Source organism: Osmerus mordax, chromosome 11 (assembly GCF_038355195.1).
Source record: "Osmerus mordax isolate fOsmMor3 chromosome 11, fOsmMor3.pri, whole genome shotgun sequence".
Lineage (NCBI taxonomy): Eukaryota > Metazoa > Chordata > Actinopteri > Osmeriformes > Osmeridae > Osmerus > Osmerus mordax.
This window is the reverse complement of record NC_090060.1, coordinates 3,650,783-3,674,112: the sequence shown is the minus strand read 5'-3', so window position 1 is coordinate 3,674,112 and position 23,330 is coordinate 3,650,783. Positions and strand designations below refer to the sequence as shown.

The window sequence follows — 23,330 nt, the reverse complement described above, 5'->3', positions numbered from 1 at the left end:
CATAGAATATGATTCAGGGAGCGAATAAAGAAATAATCCCCCCTGATGCATAGCAACACACAGACAACACAGGGGAGATGGGGATGGTGGAGGGCGGCAGGAGCACAGTAATACAACAACCGATAGCGGGTGTAGGAGTATCCATGAAGCCTTATCGGATAGGGGTCATTGGGCTTGAAGCAGGCTAACACAGGTGAGTGTAATGAATCGTGCTGCCCGAGTGCCATGCCTAAACTAGGCTTCACTCTGCTAAAGGCCTATAAAAGGAGAGTTCATGTGGTCATGAAATTAGTCATTTTCAAAGGGGGATTTACATCAGTCTTTAAAGTGTTGTATCCTCGTCCTTTTGCTAATCTTTGTGGTGACAGTCCAGATTCCAAAAGGTCTGTATTTTTTGGATGTGAGCAGCTTGCTCCTTTCAATACATTGTTAGAACTGTCCATGCTGCTATGCGTTTCCGGAGCTTTTTTGATCATACCAGCCAGGTCTATAAAGTGAAACAAGAAAAGGTTATTGTAGGATTGTTTTTCAGCTCCCAACAACCACACCATTTAAACTAATAAATCACAGTGGTTTTATCGTTTCAATACTCACGCATAAGCACGGTCTTGAACACCAATTCATATTCTTTTTCTGTGTTCCTTGCCAGGTCAATAGATGAGTAGAAGCGCAGCTCTGAAGGATACTGAGAGAAAGGAAGATTGAGCCTGAGGGGAATGATGCAGTTAGACATGGGCCCCTCAGCAAGTGCCTGATGCATTAGGTACTTGCACCATTCATCCACAATGAAGTTTGGGGTGATGAGAAGCGCTTGGCAGTGGCTGCTTTGCACAGCCCGGCACAACTCTGTGGAGATGGCACCTCCGGGACGGTCATCTCTCTGCCACAGAAAACAGCGAAGGCTGCGAGGTTGGGCTTCAAGGTATGATGCCATGCACATGGCTACTTCAACGTCTGCACGGCTATAACACAGACACAGGTCGTATTTCCGGGTCCAACGAACGGGTGAGGTGAGGACAGCAGGAAGAGAGGAAGGTGGGGGGGGGGAGGTGAGTGGCGATGATGATGATGATAACGGAGAGGCATCCCTGATCGTCCTTAATGACTCCTGGTCATCTGGTGCAGAGCTGTTGTGTATTGGGAGCTCTCTTTTAGATTGAACCCATTTTTGGCGGAACCATCCTGTCCGAGATGACACACATTTGGGTGAAAATGTAATGTTCAGTATCCCAGAATGTCACATAACCTAGTTTAAGTTGATGAATACAAATCAGGCTATGCAGGCTACTCAATACAGGTTCATTTGCATTTGTTGATTACTTTGCAAAGAGACTATATTAATTATTTTCTATAAAACAACTAAATTCTACTTACCAAACATGCTGTTGAAATCATTCTCCAGTTATTGTTCATAGCCATCAAAAAAACGCAGGATGCCTCTCATTTGAAGGTCACCTTACAGCTCTAACTTCAAAAACAAAAAGTGTGAGAGCCAAGTGCGAAAGCAGTGCTCCACACACTGATTCAAGCGACAGGAAAAATAAAAAACTTCTTGTGTTCACTGCATCTCATTGGTTTCGTCTTGTAGTCAAATTCGATTAATGGAAGGACATTTTATACATGACTGACTTCAAATCAAGGAAGTAATACTATTTTGGGGAACTAGCAGAAATGACATCATAATTGTTCCTCTTGGATGAAGCAGTAACCTACTCCCCCCATAAGCTGCAGCCTGATAAATCAATTTAAAAAACAAAACAGAATATACCATTAGGCTATTGAAAACAGCTATTTTATCAATTATTTTGACTATATATTAACTTATGAATGATATATTTGAATTCACATCATCACTGATTGAGCCACCATATCTTTTCAGCCCCTTAGCCACCCAAGTACATAGCAAACATGTAAAAGATACTGTACATACAATGAAATGATAATAAAGGCAAAGCACCATCTATACACAGGGTCTATACATACACATTTCACGGGGCAGAAAACCTTAATGAAATAAATAATAAAGTTATTGTCTTAAGAGCTTTAAGATTCTTAGATGCTGAAATAGTCTGGACGTACTGTTGGATCTCTCTCCTAAAAACAATGAATAAGGGATTTTGATGAGTGAATTTACTGTGGTTAATGGAAAATGTTGCATGGAGCAATAATAGATTAATAATAAAGTATTCATTAATTTTAGCGTTTTGAAGAAGTACAGTACATCCTGAAAAAAACAGAGAACTAGAAGTACATTGCAGTTAATAAAATTTGAAAATTCGTTCCAAAAAACATGTTTTCGTTCGAACTACCCGAACCCTCAATGTCTACGTAACGGGCCTGACTTTATATCAGACTGTTCAGGCCTTTAAATATATATCTATGGTTCAGGCTCCTCTTTAGAAATCGACATGGAGACATCACGCGGCTCTCAGTTTTTGCACTATGCGCATCCTTTCGCGCAGCCTTCGTTAGTTTAGTTTTTTACTTTTTTATTGACTCTTCAATAAAAAATAAAAAGACTCTTGTATATACAAGTATATACAAAAGTTACAATCTATTATTTATCAAATTATATCTTTCAACTTGTAATTCAAATCAATCCTGTATCTATTACATTCATGCCTTTTTTCAGCGCAGCCAGATGTCCCAAAATACCCGGAAGAATGCGTCATTTCCTTGTTCTGCAACTGACGTGTCTAAAGCAAAGCAGTAGTTGCGGTGGTGTAAGGACTTGGAGGAAAATCAGACCAGTCTCATACTGTATATCTGGTAAGGTTTCCTCTAAGAAGAGGACACCATAAATATTCGCAGAATCATTCATTAATTTCCGTTAAACATTTGTTGTTTTTGTTTTGTTGACCCTTTTAATATCATCTCGTGTAGCTACGTGGTGGCAAGATGCTGGATTTCTTCACGATCTTCAGTAAGGGAGGCATAGTGTTGTGGTGTTTTCAGGGAACTGGTGTTACCGAATCCTTCACTGGGCCCGTGAACGCACTGATCCGCTCTGTAATCCTGCAGGTAAGATAGACTTGGAAATCAAGTGACAGCTGTCATGTTAACGTGCATCACACAGCCATGTGTCGTATGGTCACAGTTAGCATGCCGTGGAACAGAAATAGCTAGCTAGCCTACCTACTTTCATCATACATCGTGGTACTCAGCTAGCACAACAACATCACCTCACGGTCGGGTTGGCTAGCTCGGTTTTACAGCTAATAACATTCTGCTTATGTAAAATAATTTGTCTTAAATAGCATTTAGTTTGTGCCCGATTGATTGTCCTGACTAATCGTCTGCTAGTTGGCTAGCTAGCTAACTAAGTAACATTAGCTAAATGACTGAAGTTGTTGCATAATCGACACTATGGAAAGTGTCTTAACTGGGGGTTGACAGGCGCATTTGCTGTTGCTTTGGCTTTTACACATCGTGGGTTAGGTATATGGGCCATTTGAAGCTGCAGCATTGTTTTGAATTGCATTCACTGCATTAATTGAAATGACTGTGAAACTGTTTTCTGTGTTTTAGGAACGCAGTGGAAACAATTCCTTTACTCATGATGCCCTAAGTCTTAAGTACAAGTTGGACAATGAGTTCGAGTTGGTTTTTGTGGTAAGTTCTCCAATCTTTTTGTAAACCTTAGTTTAAGTTATTTGAGTGATAACATCTCAGTTCATTGATATGAAGTGTAATTTGCACTCATCTGCCAAGCTAACCATACTTTTATATTTTATGCTCAGGTGGGTTTTCAAAAAATTCTGACGCTGACATATGTGGACAAGCTCATAGATGATGTACAGCTTAAATTTAGGGATCGCTACAAGAATGAGCTGGAACAAAAGGGGGCTCTCAAGTTTTTGAACAATAACTTTCAGTTTGAGGATGACTTCAAGATGCTTCTCCGGTGAGCAATCAACACCCATACCATATACCAGTTGTTCCTTAATACAACAGTCCTTTGAAATGGCCCAAATATAATGCTATATTGAAGTGGACATGTATTGTGCATGATTTATTAGTGAGGCGGAAGAGGGCAGCAAATCTCGAGGCCCTGTTTCCATGCGGGCTTTCAAGGAGTCCCAGAAATCCCAGAAAACTGTGAAGTCTATGATTGAGACGAAGGGAGGTGACAAGGCCAAGGAACAGGGTAGCAAGAAGAATAAGAATTCCAAAAAAGAGGGTAAGACTTCCATATCTATAACATATGTGTGGTGTGTGCTCGTAGCTACTTACTTAGTACTTAAAGTTACTTACTAGCTAAATGAGAGCAGTAGAAAAAGACTTGTGACTCACACCAAGACTCCAACTGATGCCCTTTCTATCACTCCCTTCCAGTTTGGAGTGACCATTTAGTGATGACACACAGGAGATTATGTCAACACTTGTTATTGCTGTAGCTTGTCTAGAACGGCTCTCATTAAGGTTCATCCTGGATATAACCATGTGTTTTTTTTTTTCCACTCTCTCCAGCTCCTGCAGCTGAGGTGGGAAAAGGGGAACAAGTCAAGGCACCTGCCGGTGGCCAGAACGCTGTGGAGAACGGCAACCAGGGCTTGACCAACGAAGAGATCATGCAGAAGAACAGAGAGCAGTTCTTCCGGAAGCGCATGGGGGCTCCTGTGGAGAAGCCCAGGTGAGGACCGTTCTCGAGTTCGAATGTCGCTCCCTTTTCGTGCGTGGTCGAAATCACAACCTCATAACGACTGTAGAAGGAGCAGGTGGGACTCTTTTTGGTCAATCTGACAAAGCACTCACTTCGTCATGTGTTCTGTCTCTCTTGGCTTCCAGCAAGTCTCCCAAGCCCCAGAAGCCCAAGGGGAAGGAGAATCGTGTGTGGGTGTTGGGAGGCAGCAGCACCAAGGAACTGGACTACAGTGACAGACAGAGCAACGGGAACGACCGCTACGATGTCCACGAAGTGGACCTGGTGCGTGCCTTTTTCAAAATGCATCAGGTCATTGTGAAGTGGCGTAATGGGACCTTTGGATCTGCAGTTAACGAGTACTGAGCTATCCCCATCCACGGAACTGTTGGCAGGTGTTGGTTTAATGTGTGGTCATCAACTGTCCAGCTTGTTTTATGGGACACTGCCAGGTTACTCCACATTGATTGACTGACAGTGTTCTTTCATGACCCCCAGAGTCAAGTACAGTCTCCTAAACAAAATCAATGCCCACCGCAAGTAAAGACGGTAAACAATCCTTGTCACCTCTGCAGGGCATGCACCTGAGGCCAATGTCAGGAGACCTGCTTCCAGTAGACAACGAATCCAGTGAGGGAGGAGACGAGGAGATGGAGATGGAGGAGGAAGAAGAGGAGGAGATGGTGGCTGTTGCTGACGCCAGTAAAAAAAGGTTAAAAGAAAAGAATAGAAAAGTTGGATAGGAAGTTGAACTTGAATACGGAGGTGGCATTGACATCCTGTGTTGTCATCTGAAGGGTCTCTTTCTCCCTTTTCCTACAGCTCCAAAAAGGGGGGTGGTTTTGGGGGGATGTTTGGGATGCTCAAGGGCCTGGTGGGCTCCAAGAGCCTGAGCTGCGAGGACATGGAGCCCGTTCTGGACAAGATGAAGGACCACCTCATCGGTATTCCACCTTGCACTCTTCCTTGGCAGTGGTCCACAGCTTGTGTGCTCTCTCTCATTCATTTCAGATAACCCACTTGCACCGCACAAACGTCTTTGCCAATAATGGACAAAAACATGCTTTCCTCCCACTGTTTCACAGCGAAGAATGTAGCAGCTGAAATTGCCTCCCAGCTCTGTGACTCTGTCGCCAAGAAGCTGGAGGGCAAAGTCATGGGCACTTTCACCAGTGAGTTGTCCAAAACTGCTAAAATGTGGATTTGAAATATGGTTTTTAATATAGGCATTATACATATTTAATATACTGTTTAGCATTAAAACCTTCCCTGTCTCTCTTCTCGCTAGCTGTGGCCTCCACTGTAAAGCAGGCTTTGCAGGACTCTCTGGTCCACATCCTGCAGCCCAAGCGGCGCGTGGACATCCTCCGAGACGTCCTGGAGGCCCGCAGCCAGCGCCGGCCCTTTGTCATCACCTTCTGCGGGGTCAATGGGGTCGGCAAGTCCACCAACCTGGCCAAGGTGAGTCCCAGCACACTCCTCGGGTCTGTGAACCTGGGCCGTCTCATCCCCTTCTCACACCACCACTCCAAAGCTGAACTTTTCATGCAATGGTCTATATCCCGAATCGCCATTTTATGGTTGTTCACCATAACTCCTTTTCACAACAGCTTCCTTCCTTAACAGCCTGACTGTGGTCGAGTAGCTAAGATTTGAGTGGGTTGTATTTTATCCTCAGTTGCCGTTTGTGTTGACTTGACTTGAAAAGGAAAATACGAGGTCACCTACCCTCCTGTTCTTTCATTTTCAACACTACATCCACATGAATACAGCATCTATTGATTTTGTGTTAATATGCATGTAGGAGTTTAATTTTTAATCATTGCAAGACCCCTATCCCCCCGGTCACGCAACTTCTGCAACACAACTAGCCTGTACCCAAATCCCTTCAAGCTTAATTTCCATCACTAAGAAATCAATATATCCCCACCCCCGACCGTGTGCTTTTTTTCTGAATCCGGGTCCAGATCTCCTTCTGGCTGATCGAAAACGGCTACACTGTACTGATTGCGGCGTGTGACACGTTCCGCGCCGGGGCAGTGGAACAACTGAGGACCCACCAGCGGCGCCTCAGCTCCCTGCACCCCCCCCAGGAGCATGGGGGCCGCCCCGTGGTGCAGCTGTACGAGAAGGGCTACGGCAAGGACGCGGCAGGCATTGCCATGGAGGCTATTGCCTATGGTAAATACTGGAGAAATCCTTTCAGTCGCAATATGAAAAATAAATGCGCGCTATCACGTCGAATCATCCTATTTCAAGGAAGAAATAGGATGATTCCCCCCAGGGTTCTCATGACTGCATTTAATTTCCTCAGCTCGTAACCAGGTCTTTGACGTGGTACTGGTGGACACCGCTGGCCGCATGCAGGATAACGGCCCGCTGATGACAGCCCTTGCCAAGCTGATTGCCGTCAACATGCCTGATCTGGTGCTGTTCGTGGGCGAGGCCCTGGTGGGCAACGAGGCTGTAGACCAGCTGGTAAGACAGCTTTATGGTTGTACTGGTAGTCTTGTCGCCTCATCTACATCTACCGTTCCGAGACTAATGATTGGACCGGCTACCTGTCTACCTACCTGCATGCACTCTGCCCCTGCACTTGACTGATAACTTACTGTACTTAGCTAACGTTACCGCAGCCAGCTGTTGATAGCTCACCAGCAATAGGTTAAAACTATTATATAATTTCCCAATACTAACATGCTTGCTTGAAAGTAGTGAGTACTAACGTTAGCCATGTTTATGTTCATTATGATAGTGTTGTGTGTGTTCTTACATGTGAATGCGACACACAGTGAAAAGATAGGGGAGAGGAGAACAGAGAAGCCTAAAACGGAGTAAATGAAAGCAGAGTACAATAGAGTAGTGTATAGTTGAGTCCTCATGAAGTACTCATAAATGATGCAAACCTTTGTTTAGAACCTTTTTAGACATTTTTCTTTCAACCACGTGTTAGGCTTCTCGGTTCCCCCCTTGAAACTTTTTCCCCACACACACAGTGAAAGGCACTGTGTGTGTGGGGAAAAAGTTTCTAAAGGTTGAAAAAATATTTATGAAAAAAGTCTTTTTTCGAAAATACATTTCAACCTTTCAAAACTTAACACAGTGAAAGGAGAGGAGAGCGGAGGAGAACAGAGAAGCCTAAAACAGAGTAGATGAAAGCAGAGCACACATTTTTAAAAATAGATATATTCTTTTTGCCTTCTGCCATACTCCATGGTAGCTTTGTAGACTAGCTTACGTTTGTTGTGCTTGATAGCCAGGAAACGAAAAAAGCAATGACAAGAAATAAAATAGCTAGCTTCGCAAAACTTGCCTACACCAGCTTTAAGATGGGAGAATCCTTCCTCTTGTTGTTTGTGAAAAATGTTCAGCTCTGCTAATGTATCTATGGAGCAGTGGTTAGGCGTATTGTCACATCTGACCTGCAGAGGGCAGTGTCAACACATGTTTTTTAAGCTGTTTTCCCCAACTAAACTTTGCCCAAACATTAGTGTTCCTCATAATTGGTACACCTCCCATAGTTCGGACTCCAGGTTGCCTGACTAGTGCTCTGTTTCCAGGTGAAGTTTAACCAGGCTCTGGCTGATCACTCCATGTCTGACAAACCGCGACTCATAGACGGGATCGTTCTTACAAAGTTTGACACCATCGATGATAAGGTATGCAACATTCCAAAGAACGCCATATTGAAGAATATTTTTATCTTTTGAATGAATACGAATCTATCAAATGTTAAATTGAATGTAAAAAAAATCAATAATACTGTACTATTTACAGCATCTAGGAAATCACACTTATTTTGTAAGCTGGATTGATTACTTGGCTAAGGGCTGTTGATGTTTTGAGTGTTGAATCTCAGAGGGGTCATGTGGGGGCTGACATTCCTCCTCCTCAACCCCCCAGGTTGGTGCTGCCATCTCCATGACATACATCACAGGCCAGCCCATCGTGTTCGTGGGCACTGGACAAACCTACAACGACCTGCGCAGCCTCAATGCCCGTGCTGTGGTCAGTGCCCTCATGAAGGCCTGAGATATACAGGGTTACTGTCGTCTGCTGCCATGACAAACGCAAAACCACACTTTGAAAGTTTGATGGTCCTGCTAAACTTCGGCTCATCCTAACCAACCCTTTCCTCGAGATCATAGCAAAGGCTACTTACACACAGGCTTCCTCCCTCCCTACCACCATCCAGGAAACGTGGACAAACGATGACTTTCAAGCTCAACTGGAAAGAAGCGAGAAATAGTGCTACAAGGAATTTATAACCCGTTGGGCCAAATCAAACATGTACCTCAAATTGTGCTTAATCTTTTAAATTACGACAAAATCTTGTGACTTCTTATAAAGCTGACAACTTTCCCAGATCAACAGCCAATCAAAGCGAGACTAGAGTATATTATTCCTTCTCAGTGTACTGGATCTAAATTGGCTTTTCTTTTTGTCAGATGACTCATTTTTTTCAATGAAACAAGGTCACGGGTGGAAGACTGTCTGGTTGTGACAGTCTCCTCATCCCAGTGAAACGCTTAGTGACCATAGTGCCTAACCCTTGTCAGTGTCCCCCCAAAAACATTGTCACTGCAGTCACCACATCAGCAGGTCTGACCTTCACCCGGTATCTCTGTCTGTCTCTCACTCATGGGATGGACTCTTCGAGAAATTAAACAATAAAATCTTGGGCGTAAGAACGTGATGTGCTTTTTAAATTGTATTTATGGTCGTTCAACTCATTACCCACACTTTTCACAATCTTAGGGCCTAATAAATTATAGACGTTAAGCTCCTGTCTTTATGAGGAAGAAGTCACCTATATAAGTTCACCGCAGCACTGATTCGTTTTAATATGAAAAAGTACTCAGTTCTTCTGCAGTTTGATAGGAGATCAAGAACCTCCATTTGTGGTGGCAGCAGGTAAACGGGGACAAAAAAATTTAAATGTATGTTTTTAACAGGCCCCACAGAAGTTTCCATGGGCTACACTTTGTGTGTGGACTGACTGCTGGAGCACTGTAGGCCTATAATTTATTCCCCCCCCCCCCTTTGTAAATTTGAGAATATATGTCTTAAATTTCTCCATACCATGTATGTTGCAGTGGTGGAAAGAAAGAACTGTCATGATTTGAGAATGTAAAATATTTCTAAATAAAAGCTACGATAGCCTGTAAAGTATTTTTGTGAGTGTGAATGTTTTGTTTTGCAACTGTTACATTCAAACTGATGGGACCAGCTACTGAAGTGAACTAGACATGGATTTCATTTCATGAGAAACCACTATAGTTTTTTTCACAGGCGGGGATGAATACTGAACGAACTGTGGTAGTTTTTTTTTTTAAGTTTTTTTTTACAGTAATATTAACATTAAAAGACTTCACTGAAATGATTCAAATGACAGACAAAATACATTTATGGCTACCAAAGTCTTTATTTTAAAAATAGCAAGTATAAATACCTAAAACCTTTCACAGAAACACATGCAATACAATAATAAAAATACAAAAAAGCTTTAAATGTTTTTTTTGCACAGGAGTGGATTGCCATCATTTACATAGTTCCTCTCCTAACTGTAAAGTCATAGCCCAATATGCATCTGAAGATTAGATTAATGCCCATGTCCTACATTGCCTAACATGTATATACGAACAGACTGCTGACTGTCAAGTATTGCTTTTGAGAGTGCACATTAAGTTTGCTGGTTTAAGTTAGAATCATGTAAATACATTCCAGTCAAACTGGTTGGCAAGAACTATTCTCAGTGATTGTACTCGCTGAACATGGAAGGCCAAGCCTCCAGTGAGACGCATGTATAAGAGGGCAGTATTGTTGAGCATGTCGTGAGGGGGTAGAGCGCTGACGTAAGCGTGAAGGTCCGTTGCAGTACATTCTTCCATGCCTTCCTCTCCTCCAGGTGGCAAGGCAGTGTGGCAATGTTCTTGTTGTTGTCACCTTCCTGTGCGCTGAGCAGCACTGTGTATTTGTGAATGATTCAAGTTGGAAAACTATAACGAGGCCTTGTGTCCTTTCCATCTCTACTGTGGTGTTCCAGAGGCCTTCCCAACATCCTACTGGAGGCAGGGAGGAGGGGTGTCTAGGAGGCGTTGCCTGGCTGGGACTGCAGAGGGTTTTACGTATTTTACCGTTATCTTCACACAAAACAATGTTCCTTCCCTTTGTGGTGCAAACCAATTATGCAATTGAAACAAGGTGCGAGGGCATTAAGTCTCTCCGGGCCCAAATTTGAGTTGTAGATCCAAAGTAAGTGGACCTTAGTAGTAGTAGTACTGTAGTAAGCGGACTGAACCCCCCCAAAAAAACACAACTGATCCTCCTCAAGTGTGAAAATCGCATTCTGGGCAAAAACAGAAGGAAAAACGAAGTGAACGGCTGGGAAACAAGAACCAACATCTGCCATCTAGCCACTGGACTGACATGCAACACAGGAAAGCAAGGGTTGTGTGAAAATCGTGCGTGTGTTGTGTGTGCGCGATGGGGATACATGGATTTAGAGGGGGGTTTCAGTCCTTCAAAGCTTGTTCAAGGGTGCCATCTTTTACTAAAAGCATGCAAGGAAGGAGGGAGGGACCTTGGGAGAAGTTGACAAAAGGTGACATTTGGAAAACACCTCTTGCATGCGAGCACTGACACCAAAGAGAGGGGCGCGATCCTAACCTTGAAGGAGGTTTTTTGGAGGGTTGAAGCCATTCTGGGGCTCCTCTTCCTGTGAGGGAGATCCTGTGAAATACAGATATGATGAAGCACACCATCGACACCATGTCAACGGCGTGTTACAGGAAATGACAGAGGAACAGTCAGTAGGGGCCATGTATGCAAAAATGCCCTATCAAATTGAAGTGCGAAAATATTAATGCGCTTGCTTAAATTAAAACAAGTACATTTGGCTACCAGTGCAGTAAGACAATTTCAGTTGCTAAGATTTCTTAAAATAATGTGTGTGTCCCTAGATGAGACATTTATATGAGAAACAAGTCCAACTAGATTTAAAATCTAAGAACAAGATAATGTCATACTGGTGGATAGGGTGGGCTCAGCTTACACAATGCTTACACACTCACACACACACATACACACACGTGTGGTAGTGTGTGTGCGTGCTCGCATGTTTGTGAGGGGTCATTCTTACCCCAGCCGTTCGTCCCTGTGTCCCGGTTACAGATCTCGTTGGCCAGCCGCTCAAAATACTCAGGCAGGTCGGCGTACTCGTTGCCGTAGGAGATGACCTTGATGCCCTTGTCCAGCATGTTGTCCCTCAGCTTCTTGAACTCGCCCACGTCCTCGCGTCGCACCAGCATGAAGTGCTCCAGGTCCGACTTGTGCTTGACCGCCTCCAGGAACAGGGCCTGGAAGGTGGTGTCGTCCACCGTGCGCCCGCAGCCCAGGAACACAAACGACTTGGTCTCGTACAGCTTCTGGATCTCCCTCTGTCGGACGGGGAAAAAAATTGCACTCCTTTGAAAAGAATTGCCTTCGTAGCTTCTTAAACATGCATCCCCGCCCCCCCAAAAAACAAAAAAACAAAACACATACAACGTTTCTCCTCTTGAACATGTGCGTAGATACGTCTGTTCCAACTGCAAGTTTTTGCAGTTTTGCTGTTCTCCAGCTCTGTGCTTACCATAACCTCTGTGTTGCGCAGTACATTCTGGTAGCCAGCAGGGTGCAGTACGATGCCGCTGGGGTTGGTGTACACGCCGTGGATGTGCAGCACACTCAGCCGCCTCTTCTCCTGAGCCCACTCTAAGACCTAAACACACACATTTCACAGTCCATCACACCCAATCCTGTTCCAACTGGCAGGCAGGTAAAATCCCTTCAGCTGTCGAGGGGACATTAGTTCTGATATAGAACAGACATAAATACCACACCTGAGGGGCAAACTGTGAGGCTTCTGAGAAATATTGTAGATTCATGTGCATTTATGTAAGACTGTGTCTTCACTCTACACATTAATCATTGTGAAGTCCATTTATATGTACAAGCCACAGAGCAGTTAGAATATGTTGAGGAAACGATTGATCTCTTTCTGGAAATTCCAGTTTTGCTCAAATATACCTTTCAGATAAGCCCTCTTTATAAACCAAAGACAAATATTAGGATACTTTATAACAATTGTGACAGTTTAAACTTTGAACCTGCCACAGTGTCTTCTTCACCGAGTCACGCAATAATCTGTCATCTCAATACAAAATCCTTTTGGTGTTAGTAGCATTTTCCTGTAGCTGATTCCCATTAAAAAGTATGCAGGACTACTTTGACTACATTGTGTGTATGAGTAAATTAATATGGAGCTACTTTAATATTTGAACATCCTCCATCTTAAACAGTTTTGGTTAGAATTCCTAGGATACCCTTATCTTACTTTCTTGTATTTTTTTAAAACGTATTAAAAGTTGGCTTTTTATGACAAACTAGGTTTTTCGCTGTTATTCCTGTTCATTGCTGCTGTAATGGTGCAATTTCCCCTCAGGAATCAATTAAATCCGCCCTACCTGTGTAATCAATGTTTATCATCGAATTTGACATGTATCCAACAGCCACGAGTCCAGCAACACATTTAAGCGAAACCACGGAAAGAGCCACAAAAGCTGGTGTTGACTGGCGGTGCGGGCAGGACACCCACCTTCTTCTCGTCTGTGAGATCCAGGGACTCCAGCTTGGTGCCCTGGTGGGCGGCGTAGATCTCCAGCAGGTTGTCGAAGTTGGTGGTGAGAACGAGCGCGCCGCTCTCCATCAGCTGCAGTACGGAGCGCAGCAGGTGTTTTCCGGCGTGTTCCATCTTGCACTCCAGGTCGTCGAACACCTCGTACAGGCAGTCCTTGAAAAAGGTGGAGCGCACATTGCCTGTTCTCTGCAGGGACACCGGGAGAGACGCGAGTAGCAATAGATGTTTAGACATTATGGGGTGTCTGAAAACTCGCCAGCTGCCGATCATAGACAAAATTATTGACCCCAACACAAATGGGTTAGGTGAGACTTTTCTTTTTACTTTGGGAATAAAACATGTAAAGGAAATGATAATAGACTGTCCTGATGAAAAATTAAACCCCCCCAAAAAACCTAGTTAGCTACACCTATAAATCGGGAGCAGTATTTTAGCCAAGGTCTTATTAAATACTTTATCTGGGGCAGGCTCTGTGGTCAGAAAGCACTCCTCGTCCTAGTTATGTGATAGTGAGACAGAGAGGTGGTCATGACATTATTTGTCATGACATCAGCTTTGCTGATGAAAAAGCAGCTTGACAGTGGCGGTGCACAGTGAGCCTAACGGTCATGGAAAACCCTTCTTCCGATAAGCGGGCCATGGCCGTCATAGCGGCCATGAGATTTAAGGCTGTGTCTGTAATGGATAAATCTCATTACACTGAGCTGAGCCTGACTACGCACTGCACACACACACACACACAAACACATTTCACCAGGCAGTGGCTGGGGCAAAACAGAGAAGGGAGAGAGATAGACCAAGAGGGGGGAGGAAGGTTAAGGGGGGGGGGAGAGGGAGAGACAGGAAGAGCAGCCACTATGAATAGCAGACAGCGCTGCCCGAAGGTGATCTTAGCACCACAGTAGAGTGGCCTGCAGATCTCTGTGGATTAGATCTGGTGGGCCGAGCGGCACAATCCACTTTCCACAGGAAGAAACTCATCATCTCCCAACCCTCCCTATGTTGTCCAGTCACTGCAGTTGTCCATTTGTCTGGTACCGTCGTGTTAACGCCCAGAGTGAAGCATATCCTTGCTGCCTGATGCTGTGGTGTAGGCATTCACCTCAAATAGGGATCATGGACCCATACAAATAGTGTTATTAACAAATATAAAACAGATATAAACTAGAGAGCGTACAATTTCTGGGGAAATTGTAGGGTGTGCTTGCTTGCGTCGGTTGCACAGGGGTCCGTTTTTGAATGACATTTTTACAACTGATATTTCTGTGTATGTTATATAAAAATGCATACTTATTATTTATAAAGATTACATAGATTTAAAAGCATATTTTTTTTGCTGCTCATTTACAACTGAAAATACGAGTGAAGTGTAGAATGAAATAGATGTCTTCTCATTTCCCCTGCAAGAGGCAGCCTCATCGTTGAATCAAAACGAATAAATTTGGCAGACCGGTGTAAAAATTGACCTAATCTCTATGACTTAAACGTCCTTTTAAGTTTTTCCCTTCTCGTGATATTTTCAAGCATTTAGCCTACTCATATTGCATTCATTCATGAATAAAGAACCCCCTTTGAAGATTATTCTACGACGTTACCGGCAGTAGAAGATTGAATCGCGATTCAAACAGTACCATCTGCTAACTGAAAATATGCCCCCCAAAACGTAAATAAGCTTGACATTTATTTAGTGGAAAATCGCTCATTCATAAAAAGCTCACTGGTAGCGACCATTGTCAGTAACAACGCAAAATGCGATATAGCCCTGTGTGGAGAAGCTGCCCCGGTAAATTGTACTACTACGGTACAGTACTAGACTACTGCTGTGTTCGTCTTGGTAGCGATTGCGTTGGTTGAATTGGATTTAACGTTCCGTTGTACGGTTTAGGCTGAAATTAATTATTTTCATGAACAGATTGACAACGTTTAGGCTGTGGCAATGAAGTTCAGGTTAGTAGTTAGATAGACTTTTGATTTAAGTAAGGAGAGTGCCGAACATGTTCTGTCGCTGTTTGACTTCCTAAACAGCTGTGTAGTGTAGATGTTTTTGTAGTGTGTCTCGCGTAAGCTACAGCGTTGCAGTGAGCTACACTGGTTTGAAACGACAGGTAATGGTAATTTCACCAACAAATCGTTTACTAATGTCAGAATAAATCCTACAACGAAAATGTATATGTGAGGAATGTTTATTTTAACGATTAAAAACAGATAACGCTACATCATAGACCACTGTAGTATGTGTTGCCCGGGCAACACAGGCTAATGTCATGATGCTAATACTTCAGTGAAATAGTAGACTACTGTTTCCGAAAGTAGATGTACTTCCTTAATAATATCAGCTTATATTGTACACTACACATCACAATTGTGTGTCATATCACAAAGTAAAATGAGTAAATAGTTATCACCCTGGCCTCTTTTCTTGTGGCGTTTCTGCAGCTGCCTTGCAGTAAAGCTATAGTTAGCCTAGCTATCCCCCAAGTTAACAGATGCGAAACGAATGTTCTGCCAAAGGTAGTCACGCGTGTTTTCGTGACGTTAGTGACGTAGTGACGTTAGTAACGTCAGTGACTGTGACTAGCAAATTAGCCACCGTTAGCTTCACTTTTCGCCACAAAAACTTAACTTCAGCCTAAACCATGCAACGGAACGTAAATTCCAATAGAAGCAACTCAATCGCTACCAAGACGAAACTTTTGACACCTACTTTGTCTATGTAGGCCAAATATTGACTGAGTTTTAGGGGGGCAAAAAGAATAATAATAACTAGAGAGGGTACAATTTCTGGGGAAGTTGTAGGGGGTGCTTGCTTGCGTCGGTTGCACAGGGGTCCGTTTTTAATGACATTTTTACAACTAATAATTCTGTATATTTTATATAAAAATGCATAGGGCCTACTTATTATTTATAAAGATTACATAGATGTAAAAGCATCTTTTTTTTGCTGCTCATTTACAACTCAAAATACGAGTTAAGTGTAGAATGAAATATGACGTCTTCTCATTTCCCCTGCAAGAGGCAGCCTCATAGCTGAATCAACGAATAAATTTGGCAGACCGGTGTAAAAATTGACCTAATCTCTATGATTTAAACGTCCTTTTAAGTTTTCCCTTCTCGTGATATTTTCAGGCATTTAGCCTACTCATATTGCATTCATTCATTAATAAAGAACCCTCTTTGAAGATTATTCTACGACGTTACCCGGCAGTAGAAGATGGAATCGCGATTCAAACATTACCATCTGCTAACTGAAAAACGTAAATCAGCTTGACATTTATTTAGTGGAAAATCTCTCATTCATAAAAAGCTCACTGGTAGCGATCATTGTCAGTAACAACGCAAAATGCGATATAGCCCTGTGTGGAGAAGCTGCCCCGGTAAATTCTACAACGCTACAGTACTAGACTACTGCTGTGTTGGTCTTGGTAGCGATTGCGTTGGTTGAATTCGATTTAACGTTCCGTTGTACGGTTTAGGCTGAAATTAATTATTTTCATGAACAGATTGACAAAGTTTAGGCTGTGGCAATGAAGTTCAGGTTAGTGGTCAGAGACTTTTGATTTAAGTAAGGGGAGTGCCGAACATGTTCTGTCGCCGTTTGATTTCCTAAACAGCTGTGTAGATGTTTTTGTAGTGTCTCGCGTAAGCTACAGCGTTGCAGTGAGCAACACTGGTTTGAAACCACAGGTAATGATAATTTCACCAACAAATCATTTACTTGTAATGTAATGTCATAATAAATCCTACAACGAAAATGTATTTGTGAGGAATGTTTATTTTAACAATTGAAAACAGATGCATCATAGACCACTGTAGTATGTGTTGCTCGGGCAACAGAGGCTAATGTCATGCTAATGCTTCAGTGAAATAGTAGACTACCATTTCCGAAAGTAGATGTGGGCCTACTTCCTTAATAATATCAGCTAATATTGTACATTACATTTCACAATTGTGTTTCACATCACAAAGTAAAATGAGTAAATAGTTATCACCCTGGCCTCTTTGCTTGTGGCGTTTCTGCAGCTGCCTTGCAGTAAAGCAGTTAGCTTAGCTATTTCCCAGAAGTTAACGAGCTGCTAAACTAATGTTCTGCTAGAGGTAGTCACGCAAGTTTTCGTGACGTTAGTGACGTAAGTAGCGTCATTGACTGTGGCTAGCAAGTTAGCCACCGTTAGCTTCACTTTTCGCCACAAAAACTTAATTTCCACTTAAACCATGCAACGGAACGTAAATCCCAATAGAAGCAACTCAATCGCTACCAAGACGAAACTTTTGACACCTAGGTTGTCTATGTAGGCCAAATATTGACTGAGTTTTAGGGGGGCAAAAAGAATAATAAAAATAATAATAACTAGAGAGGATACAATTTCTGGGGAAATTGTAGGGTGTGCTTGCTTGCGTCGGTTGCACAGGGGTCTGTATATTTTATATAAAAATGCATCGGGCCTACTTATTATTTATAAAGATTACATAGATTTAAAAGCATCTTTTTTTTGCTGCTCATTTACAACTCAAAATACGAGTGAAGTGTAGAATGAAATATGATGTCTTCTCATTTCTCATGCCTCTCAAGAGGCAGCTGACAGGCTGAATCAAAACGAATACATTTGGCAGACCGGTGTAAAAATGGACCTAATCTCTATGACTTAAACGTCCTTTTAAGTTTTCCCTTCTCGTGATATTTTCAGGAATTTAGCCTACTCATATTGCATTCATTCATTAATAAAGAACCCCCTTTGAAGATTATTCTACGACGTTACCGGCAGAAGATAGAATCGCGATTCAAACAGTACCATCTGCTAACTGAAAATATGCCCCCCAAAACGTAAATAAGCTTGACATTTATTTAGTGGAAAATCGCTCATTCATAAAAAGCTCACTGGTAGCGATCATTGTCAGTAACAACGCAAAATGCGATATAAGGGGAGTGCCGAACATGTTCTGTCGCCGTTTGACTTCCTACAGCTGTGTAGATGTTTTTGTAGTGTCTCGCGTAGGCTACAGCGTTGCAGTGATACACTGGATTGAAACCACAGGTAATGATAATTTCACCCACAAGTCGTTTACTTGTAATCTAATGTCATAATAAATCCTACAACGAAAATGTATATGTGAGGAATGTTTATTTTAACGATTGAAAACAGATACATCATAGACCACTGTAGTATGTGTTGCCCGGGCAACACAGGCTAATGTCATGATGCTAATACTTCAGTGAAATAGTAGACTACTGTTTCCGAAAGTAGATGTACTTCCTTAATAATATCAGCTTATATTGTACATTACACATCACAATTGTGTGTCATATCACAAAGTAAAATGAGTAAATATTTATCACCCTGGCCTCTTTGCTTGTGGCGTTTCTGCAGCTGCCTTGCAGTAAAGCTATAGTTAGCCTAGCTATCCCCCAAGTTAACAGATGCGAAACGAATGTTCTGGCAAAGGTAGTCACGCGTGTTTTCGTGACGTTAGTGACGTAAGTAACGTCAGTGACTGTGGCTAGCAAATTAGCCACCGTTAGCTTCACTTTTCGCCACAAAAACTTAACCTACGCCCAAACCATGCAACGGAACGTAAATTCCAATAGAAGCAACTCAATCGCTACCAAGACGAAACTTTTGACACCTACGTTGTCTATGTAGGCCAAATATTGACTGAGTTTTAGGGGGGCAAAAATAAATAAAAATAAAAATAATAATAATAATAATATATATGTGAGAGAACAAAGGTTGTGCTCTCGCCGAAGGCTTGAGCACACCCAATAATATATATGTGAGAGAACAAAGGTTGTGCCCTTGCCGAAGGCAAAGCACACCCAATAATATAAATCAGATAGTTAATTCAAAAGCTGTTAGGCCCTTTAACAACATCATAAGGGAATTTGTGTCAAACATTCTCTTAAGTCTACCTTCAGATTAGTCTCGTTATGCTACGTTTCGTGCCAACAGACAGTCCTAATCCAGAGTGATTTTGCTTTGCTAATAGTGTACATGTACATGTAGCACAATTATATACAACTGGGTTAAACCGGTAACACTGAATTTGATACTTGGCACTTCTTGTGAGATTTTCTCATTGCAAATGTTTTCCAGAGTCATAGCAATCAGGAGGAAAACCAAATGATGCTGTTTGGGGTTGTGGAGCTGCACTGGAACACAATGGGGCTAGGAGAGGATTACCGCAGGCCCTTTACTTCAGAGCTGGAGGAGTATTTGCCCATAGGGTGCACTGATGTCTAACACAACCTGATAATCATCATGTCTTGTCTTGTGAGATACTCAGTCGGATAAGCCTTTTTTTTTTTTATCCATGCATGGGTCTAAAGAAAATAGAAATAAAAAGGATATGAGTTGGTTTGTTTTCATCCAAGACAGCAAAACCATTCAAACCTTTTCAGGAACCCACAAACCCGGCAACAACAGGCAATGTGGGGGGGAGGGAGGGGGGGGGGATAAAGCCACTAAGCACATTTTGTCCCAGTTGTGACAACAGGCCGGCTGCTGAAACAAAGCATGTTTTTGCAATGTTAACGATGCGATGAGACATAACTAACACAAGGCGCAAGTGGTATTAAGGCTTCATCGGCTTGGTACGGTCTAACCCAACCTGGTATGAGGGGAATGGAACAATACGGAGATCCACAAATGTGTTTACCCTTGAATCTCTCCATCCCTTAGCCATGGTTCGTTGGTTCGTTGACTTATTAAGACATATCAATGGGATTTTTTTTAAAAGGGGGATTTCTTCCCCTACTGAATTAAGGAAAAGGTCTAAAACGTGACAATGTTAGAAGTGCCACAGGCTTGCACCTTGCTCTATTCTAAATCAGGGCAATGGGCACAGCAGAGATGCTGAACAGAGAAAACAATCTATTACCCATGTTACAGCATATGCTTCCTACCATATGCTTCGATAATGGGCGTTTATTCAAGTGTCAGATCTAACCTGTACCTTGAAAACGTGTAACATTATACGTGAAAGCTGGATTTAATCCAAGAGCCTTTATTCATCTTGTCTAGCCAGATGCTGTTAGTGCAGACATGAGCATGTGTGACTGACTGTGTGCAGGAACCAGGATAGAACAGAGTGGAAGCCTTCATTGTTTTTCTTCCTATCACTGGGTGTGTTTGTGGGACGTTGGGAGTCTTACCGGAGAAAGCTTCTGGATGAGGTCATGGGCCACGTGGACCAGGTTCTTGTCCTCCTGCAAGCTCTTCTGAAAGCGCCGGCTCTCCTCCTCCTCCAAAAGGTCAAAGTCATTGGCTGCATCCAGCAAGGCCTGGATGAGACCCTTCCAGGAACGCAGAGCAGGAACCTGGGGGGCCACAGCTGAGCTCACCCCCGTACCAATCACTAAGACCAGCTCGGGGGCACGCTTGGTCTTCAGGCTGGGCAGCAATTTCCTTTGGGGCAGGCAGAGATTGAGTGATGGTTCCATTGATGGTGCCCAAATCCTTAGACAACATGAAGGTTAAACAAAGTATGGAAAGCTTACTCAGCTGGGTTCTGATCTCACGCTTACCTCGAAATAAGGTACAGGACACTAGATCAGTACAGTGACTAGTTCAATACATTCTCTATTAGTCCATCTGACTAAGACTAGCTATGTCAATGGTACCGAATATTACACGTGTTAAGTGATCATCATTCTTGTACCTACCGAGGTTTTTTGGTGTTCGAGTCAACATCTTGAGGTTCAGCGGCTCGCTTCTCAGTTTTCACCGCCACTACAGAGGCCATTCGGCTCCTGTAAATCGAACATTATCCGTTTTTCACCTGTTATCAGCTTGACGAGCCTTAGCAAGACAACGTGGCCATACCACTATCAATGGTTGGCAGGCGACTGCATACTAAAAGGCTGTACAGCTCAATTTTTACATATTTGGGTCTTTGATGTCATTATAATAGGATGAAACTGCACCTAAAGGTGTAACATTTACACATGTAAATAAACTACAAGGAAATGAAAACACTCGCACTGTCCAACTCACAACTCTCAAAAACTGTTGTGTCCATACAAGCCACATGATCATACAACAAATTGAGATATCAAACTGGATACCTGGCCAATTTAGCAAGCACTATAGGAAGGAGAGCTTCTAATAGCGCGCAAGACCAACAAGCAAGGGGTCATTTGATTTGACTCTACCGGGCAACACATCGCCATGTGGCCGGGCCGAAGCAGACTTCATCATCACCTTCGCTTGTTGGCAGACATGAATAAATTAATCGCTGCCTCCGTACCTTTGGGCCCGCCCGGGCAGATAAAATGAAAACGCAGTAAATCAATTCCCGTTTTGGCAAACTTTGCCAACATGACTAGAACTCTAGGAGTAAGTAGCTAGTTAGCTTGCTTTTAGCTACCATTTATCATTTGAACAACACAATTTAAGTCATGAAGACACTGGACACTTAGCGTTAAATGGACACTTACCCTGGTAAATCCCACTTTTATTTATTTCGGTCAGTGGAAACCGCCTGCCTGTTACACCTCAGCAGGTACAGATCAGATTATTAGTCAAACTGACGAGTTAGCCCGATTGTAGTTCCTTAAAGTTAGCTAAACTAGCGAGCTAACTAAACTAGCGCCTTTGAAATCCAAGGAAGATAGATCAAGACGAATAATTTAGATTTAGAATACCTTCGCTTTAAAAGCAGATCGTTGCAATTGGTTCACTTGACATGTCGAGTGCATTAAGAGGTTAGCTAGATGTTTTCCTTAGCAAATCTTTTCAGCTAACAGATTTTCTCAGTTGACTTCCCCTGTGTACACAACCTGTCGGCTCTCATGCAGCTGGAGTTCTGGATATTACCCACTCAGTACTGGTGACAGTGTGCGCAGCTGCTGCCCCAAGTACAGTACGCCACTGAGTCAACTCGGTCGTTCGCTGATCCGCTGTTCGGGTTGGATGTTTTGAAACGCATACAATTCGTCGATAGACTTTATTTATTATCTTCAGAATATTTTATGACTTGCTGCTATGCATTTTACGTGAAAACCTGTGTTATAAAATCTTCGTTTCAAGGTGGCCTGAGACCTAGTTAAATTATTTAGGAACGTGTTCTGTGGCTTAAATACGGTCTGTCCACGAGCAGAACATAACACAGTATTCTACCTGATGCAGTAGGCTGCCACACTTTTCAAAAGGACTGGATGTCAACAGGTGTCACAGTCCACAGCAATTGAGACTGTCTAATCAGATACATACGTTTAAATATAAATTACACTACATCTTATATTTAATCACTCAAAAGTCAAGGTTGTTTCAATGAAATAATTTAACTAATTTATTGAATGAATGCTGAATGCCTTCCCTGACATACGAAATGATCGTGTCTGTGTAAGAAAACGTTCTCCTCTCAGTGAAAACTTGTGTGGCCATATGGTGTTGTATTGTGCCTGTGTTCCTGATCAATTAGAGAAGGGTGCCATACTATTTACTCACACTACTGATAAGACATTTGTTGCCCACCATAAACTTCTCCCTGCAATTGTGTGCTTCTCTTGTATTTGGCAAATGCTTTTTACTACCAGCCTCTTGGAGACAGTGGCATCCTACAAAGTTTATACACTAGAATCCTTCAGAAGAGACCCGAAGACTACGTTATGTGTTGCTCATAAGTCATTAGTCTGTGTATTGAGACTGGGACCATACTATTGAATACGAAATTCACTTTCATCCAGTTGATGCAACTACATATTTCATTGTTTGTCTCCTAAGGTGACACATACGCACACAACTGTAATTCTTGCCACTGTACAACCGCTATAAGAAGTGTTTGTATTGTGATGTGTCATTGGTGAGCATGTTGTAATCGGAGATAAGGAAAATAAACAAGTTGTGAGAATATTATGTGGCTCACTATACATGTGTTGTTTGTATAAGCCTCAACATGGTGTGGGAGTGTGTGTGTGTCTATGGTCACAAATTGTCTGTTATCAATGCAGCTATGTCATGAAAATTATAAATGTACATCAGCTAACGATAATGACAGTTACATCTTCTATCA

General features: G+C 42.6%; 3 protein-coding genes across 8 annotated transcripts; 1 reads left to right on the top strand and 2 right to left on the bottom strand.

Moving 5' to 3' along the window:
• Positions 1–288: 288 nt before the first annotated feature.
• Positions 289–1,514, bottom strand: tirap (toll-interleukin 1 receptor (TIR) domain containing adaptor protein). Its single transcript, XM_067246845.1, is given in 4 exon segments — positions 289–341; positions 344–487; positions 595–1,182; positions 1,375–1,514. Coding segments are annotated over 4 exon segments (792 nt in total). The 5' UTR covers positions 1,382–1,514.
• A 1,189-nt stretch (positions 1,515–2,703) lies between these two features.
• On the top strand, positions 2,704–9,333 carry srpra (SRP receptor subunit alpha). 2 transcript variants are annotated; one of them, XM_067246890.1, is made up of 15 exons: positions 2,704–2,769; positions 2,884–3,021; positions 3,529–3,612; positions 3,741–3,904; positions 4,020–4,180; positions 4,471–4,633; positions 4,789–4,927; positions 5,218–5,354; positions 5,465–5,586; positions 5,728–5,814; positions 5,931–6,103; positions 6,610–6,823; positions 6,957–7,120; positions 8,203–8,301; positions 8,546–9,333. In XM_067246890.1, exons 2-15 carry the CDS (start codon positions 2,899–2,901, stop codon positions 8,672–8,674), a joined length of 1,959 nt encoding a protein of 652 aa, XP_067102991.1. In that variant the 5' UTR covers positions 2,704–2,769; positions 2,884–2,898; the 3' UTR covers positions 8,675–9,333. The 2 variants fall into 2 exon arrangements, with proteins under 2 accessions (XP_067102991.1, XP_067102992.1); XM_067246891.1 differs by lacking the exon at positions 2,704–2,769 and having other exon boundaries at positions 2,804–3,021.
• Positions 9,334–10,052: 719 nt separating this feature from the next.
• On the bottom strand, positions 10,053–22,105 carry fam118b (family with sequence similarity 118 member B). Of its 5 annotated transcripts, none has more exons than XM_067246180.1 (8): positions 21,754–22,105; positions 20,980–21,066; positions 20,470–20,773; positions 13,281–13,508; positions 12,276–12,404; positions 11,784–12,081; positions 11,312–11,374; positions 10,053–10,991 (listed from the first exon to the last, which is right to left on the bottom strand). In XM_067246180.1, exons 2-8 carry the CDS (start codon positions 21,057–21,059, stop codon positions 10,972–10,974), a joined length of 1,122 nt encoding a protein of 373 aa, XP_067102281.1. In that variant the 5' UTR covers positions 21,060–21,066; positions 21,754–22,105; the 3' UTR covers positions 10,053–10,971. The 5 variants fall into 5 exon arrangements, with proteins under 5 accessions (XP_067102281.1, XP_067102279.1, XP_067102282.1 ...); XM_067246178.1 differs by having other exon boundaries at positions 10,053–10,754; XM_067246181.1 differs by having other exon boundaries at positions 10,053–10,754; positions 20,470–20,722.
• Positions 22,106–23,330: the final 1,225 nt, after the last annotated feature.

Excerpts from the sequence above, each read along its gene's own strand:
- srpra (XM_067246890.1), top strand. The coding sequence starts at position 2,899 with ATGCTGGATTTCTTCACGATCTTCAGTAAGGGAGGCATAGTGTTGTGG. Across the intron at positions 6,104-6,609 it reads AGTCCACCAACCTGGCCAAG|ATCTCCTTCTGGCTGATCGA; the intron begins GTGAGTCCCAGC and ends ATCCGGGTCCAG. Across the intron at positions 8,302-8,545 it reads TTGACACCATCGATGATAAG|GTTGGTGCTGCCATCTCCAT; the intron begins GTATGCAACATT and ends TCAACCCCCCAG.
- fam118b (XM_067246178.1), bottom strand. The coding sequence starts at position 21,059 with ATGGCCTCTGTAGTGGCGGTGAAAACTGAGAAGCGAGCCGCTGAACCT. Across the intron at positions 13,509-20,469 it reads TCATCCAGAAGCTTTCTCCG|AGAACAGGCAATGTGCGCTC; the intron begins GTAAGACTCCCA and ends GTGTCCCTGCAG. Across the intron at positions 11,375-11,783 it reads CACAGGGACGAACGGCTGGG|GATCTCCCTCACAGGAAGAG; the intron begins GTAAGAATGACC and ends TGTATTTCACAG.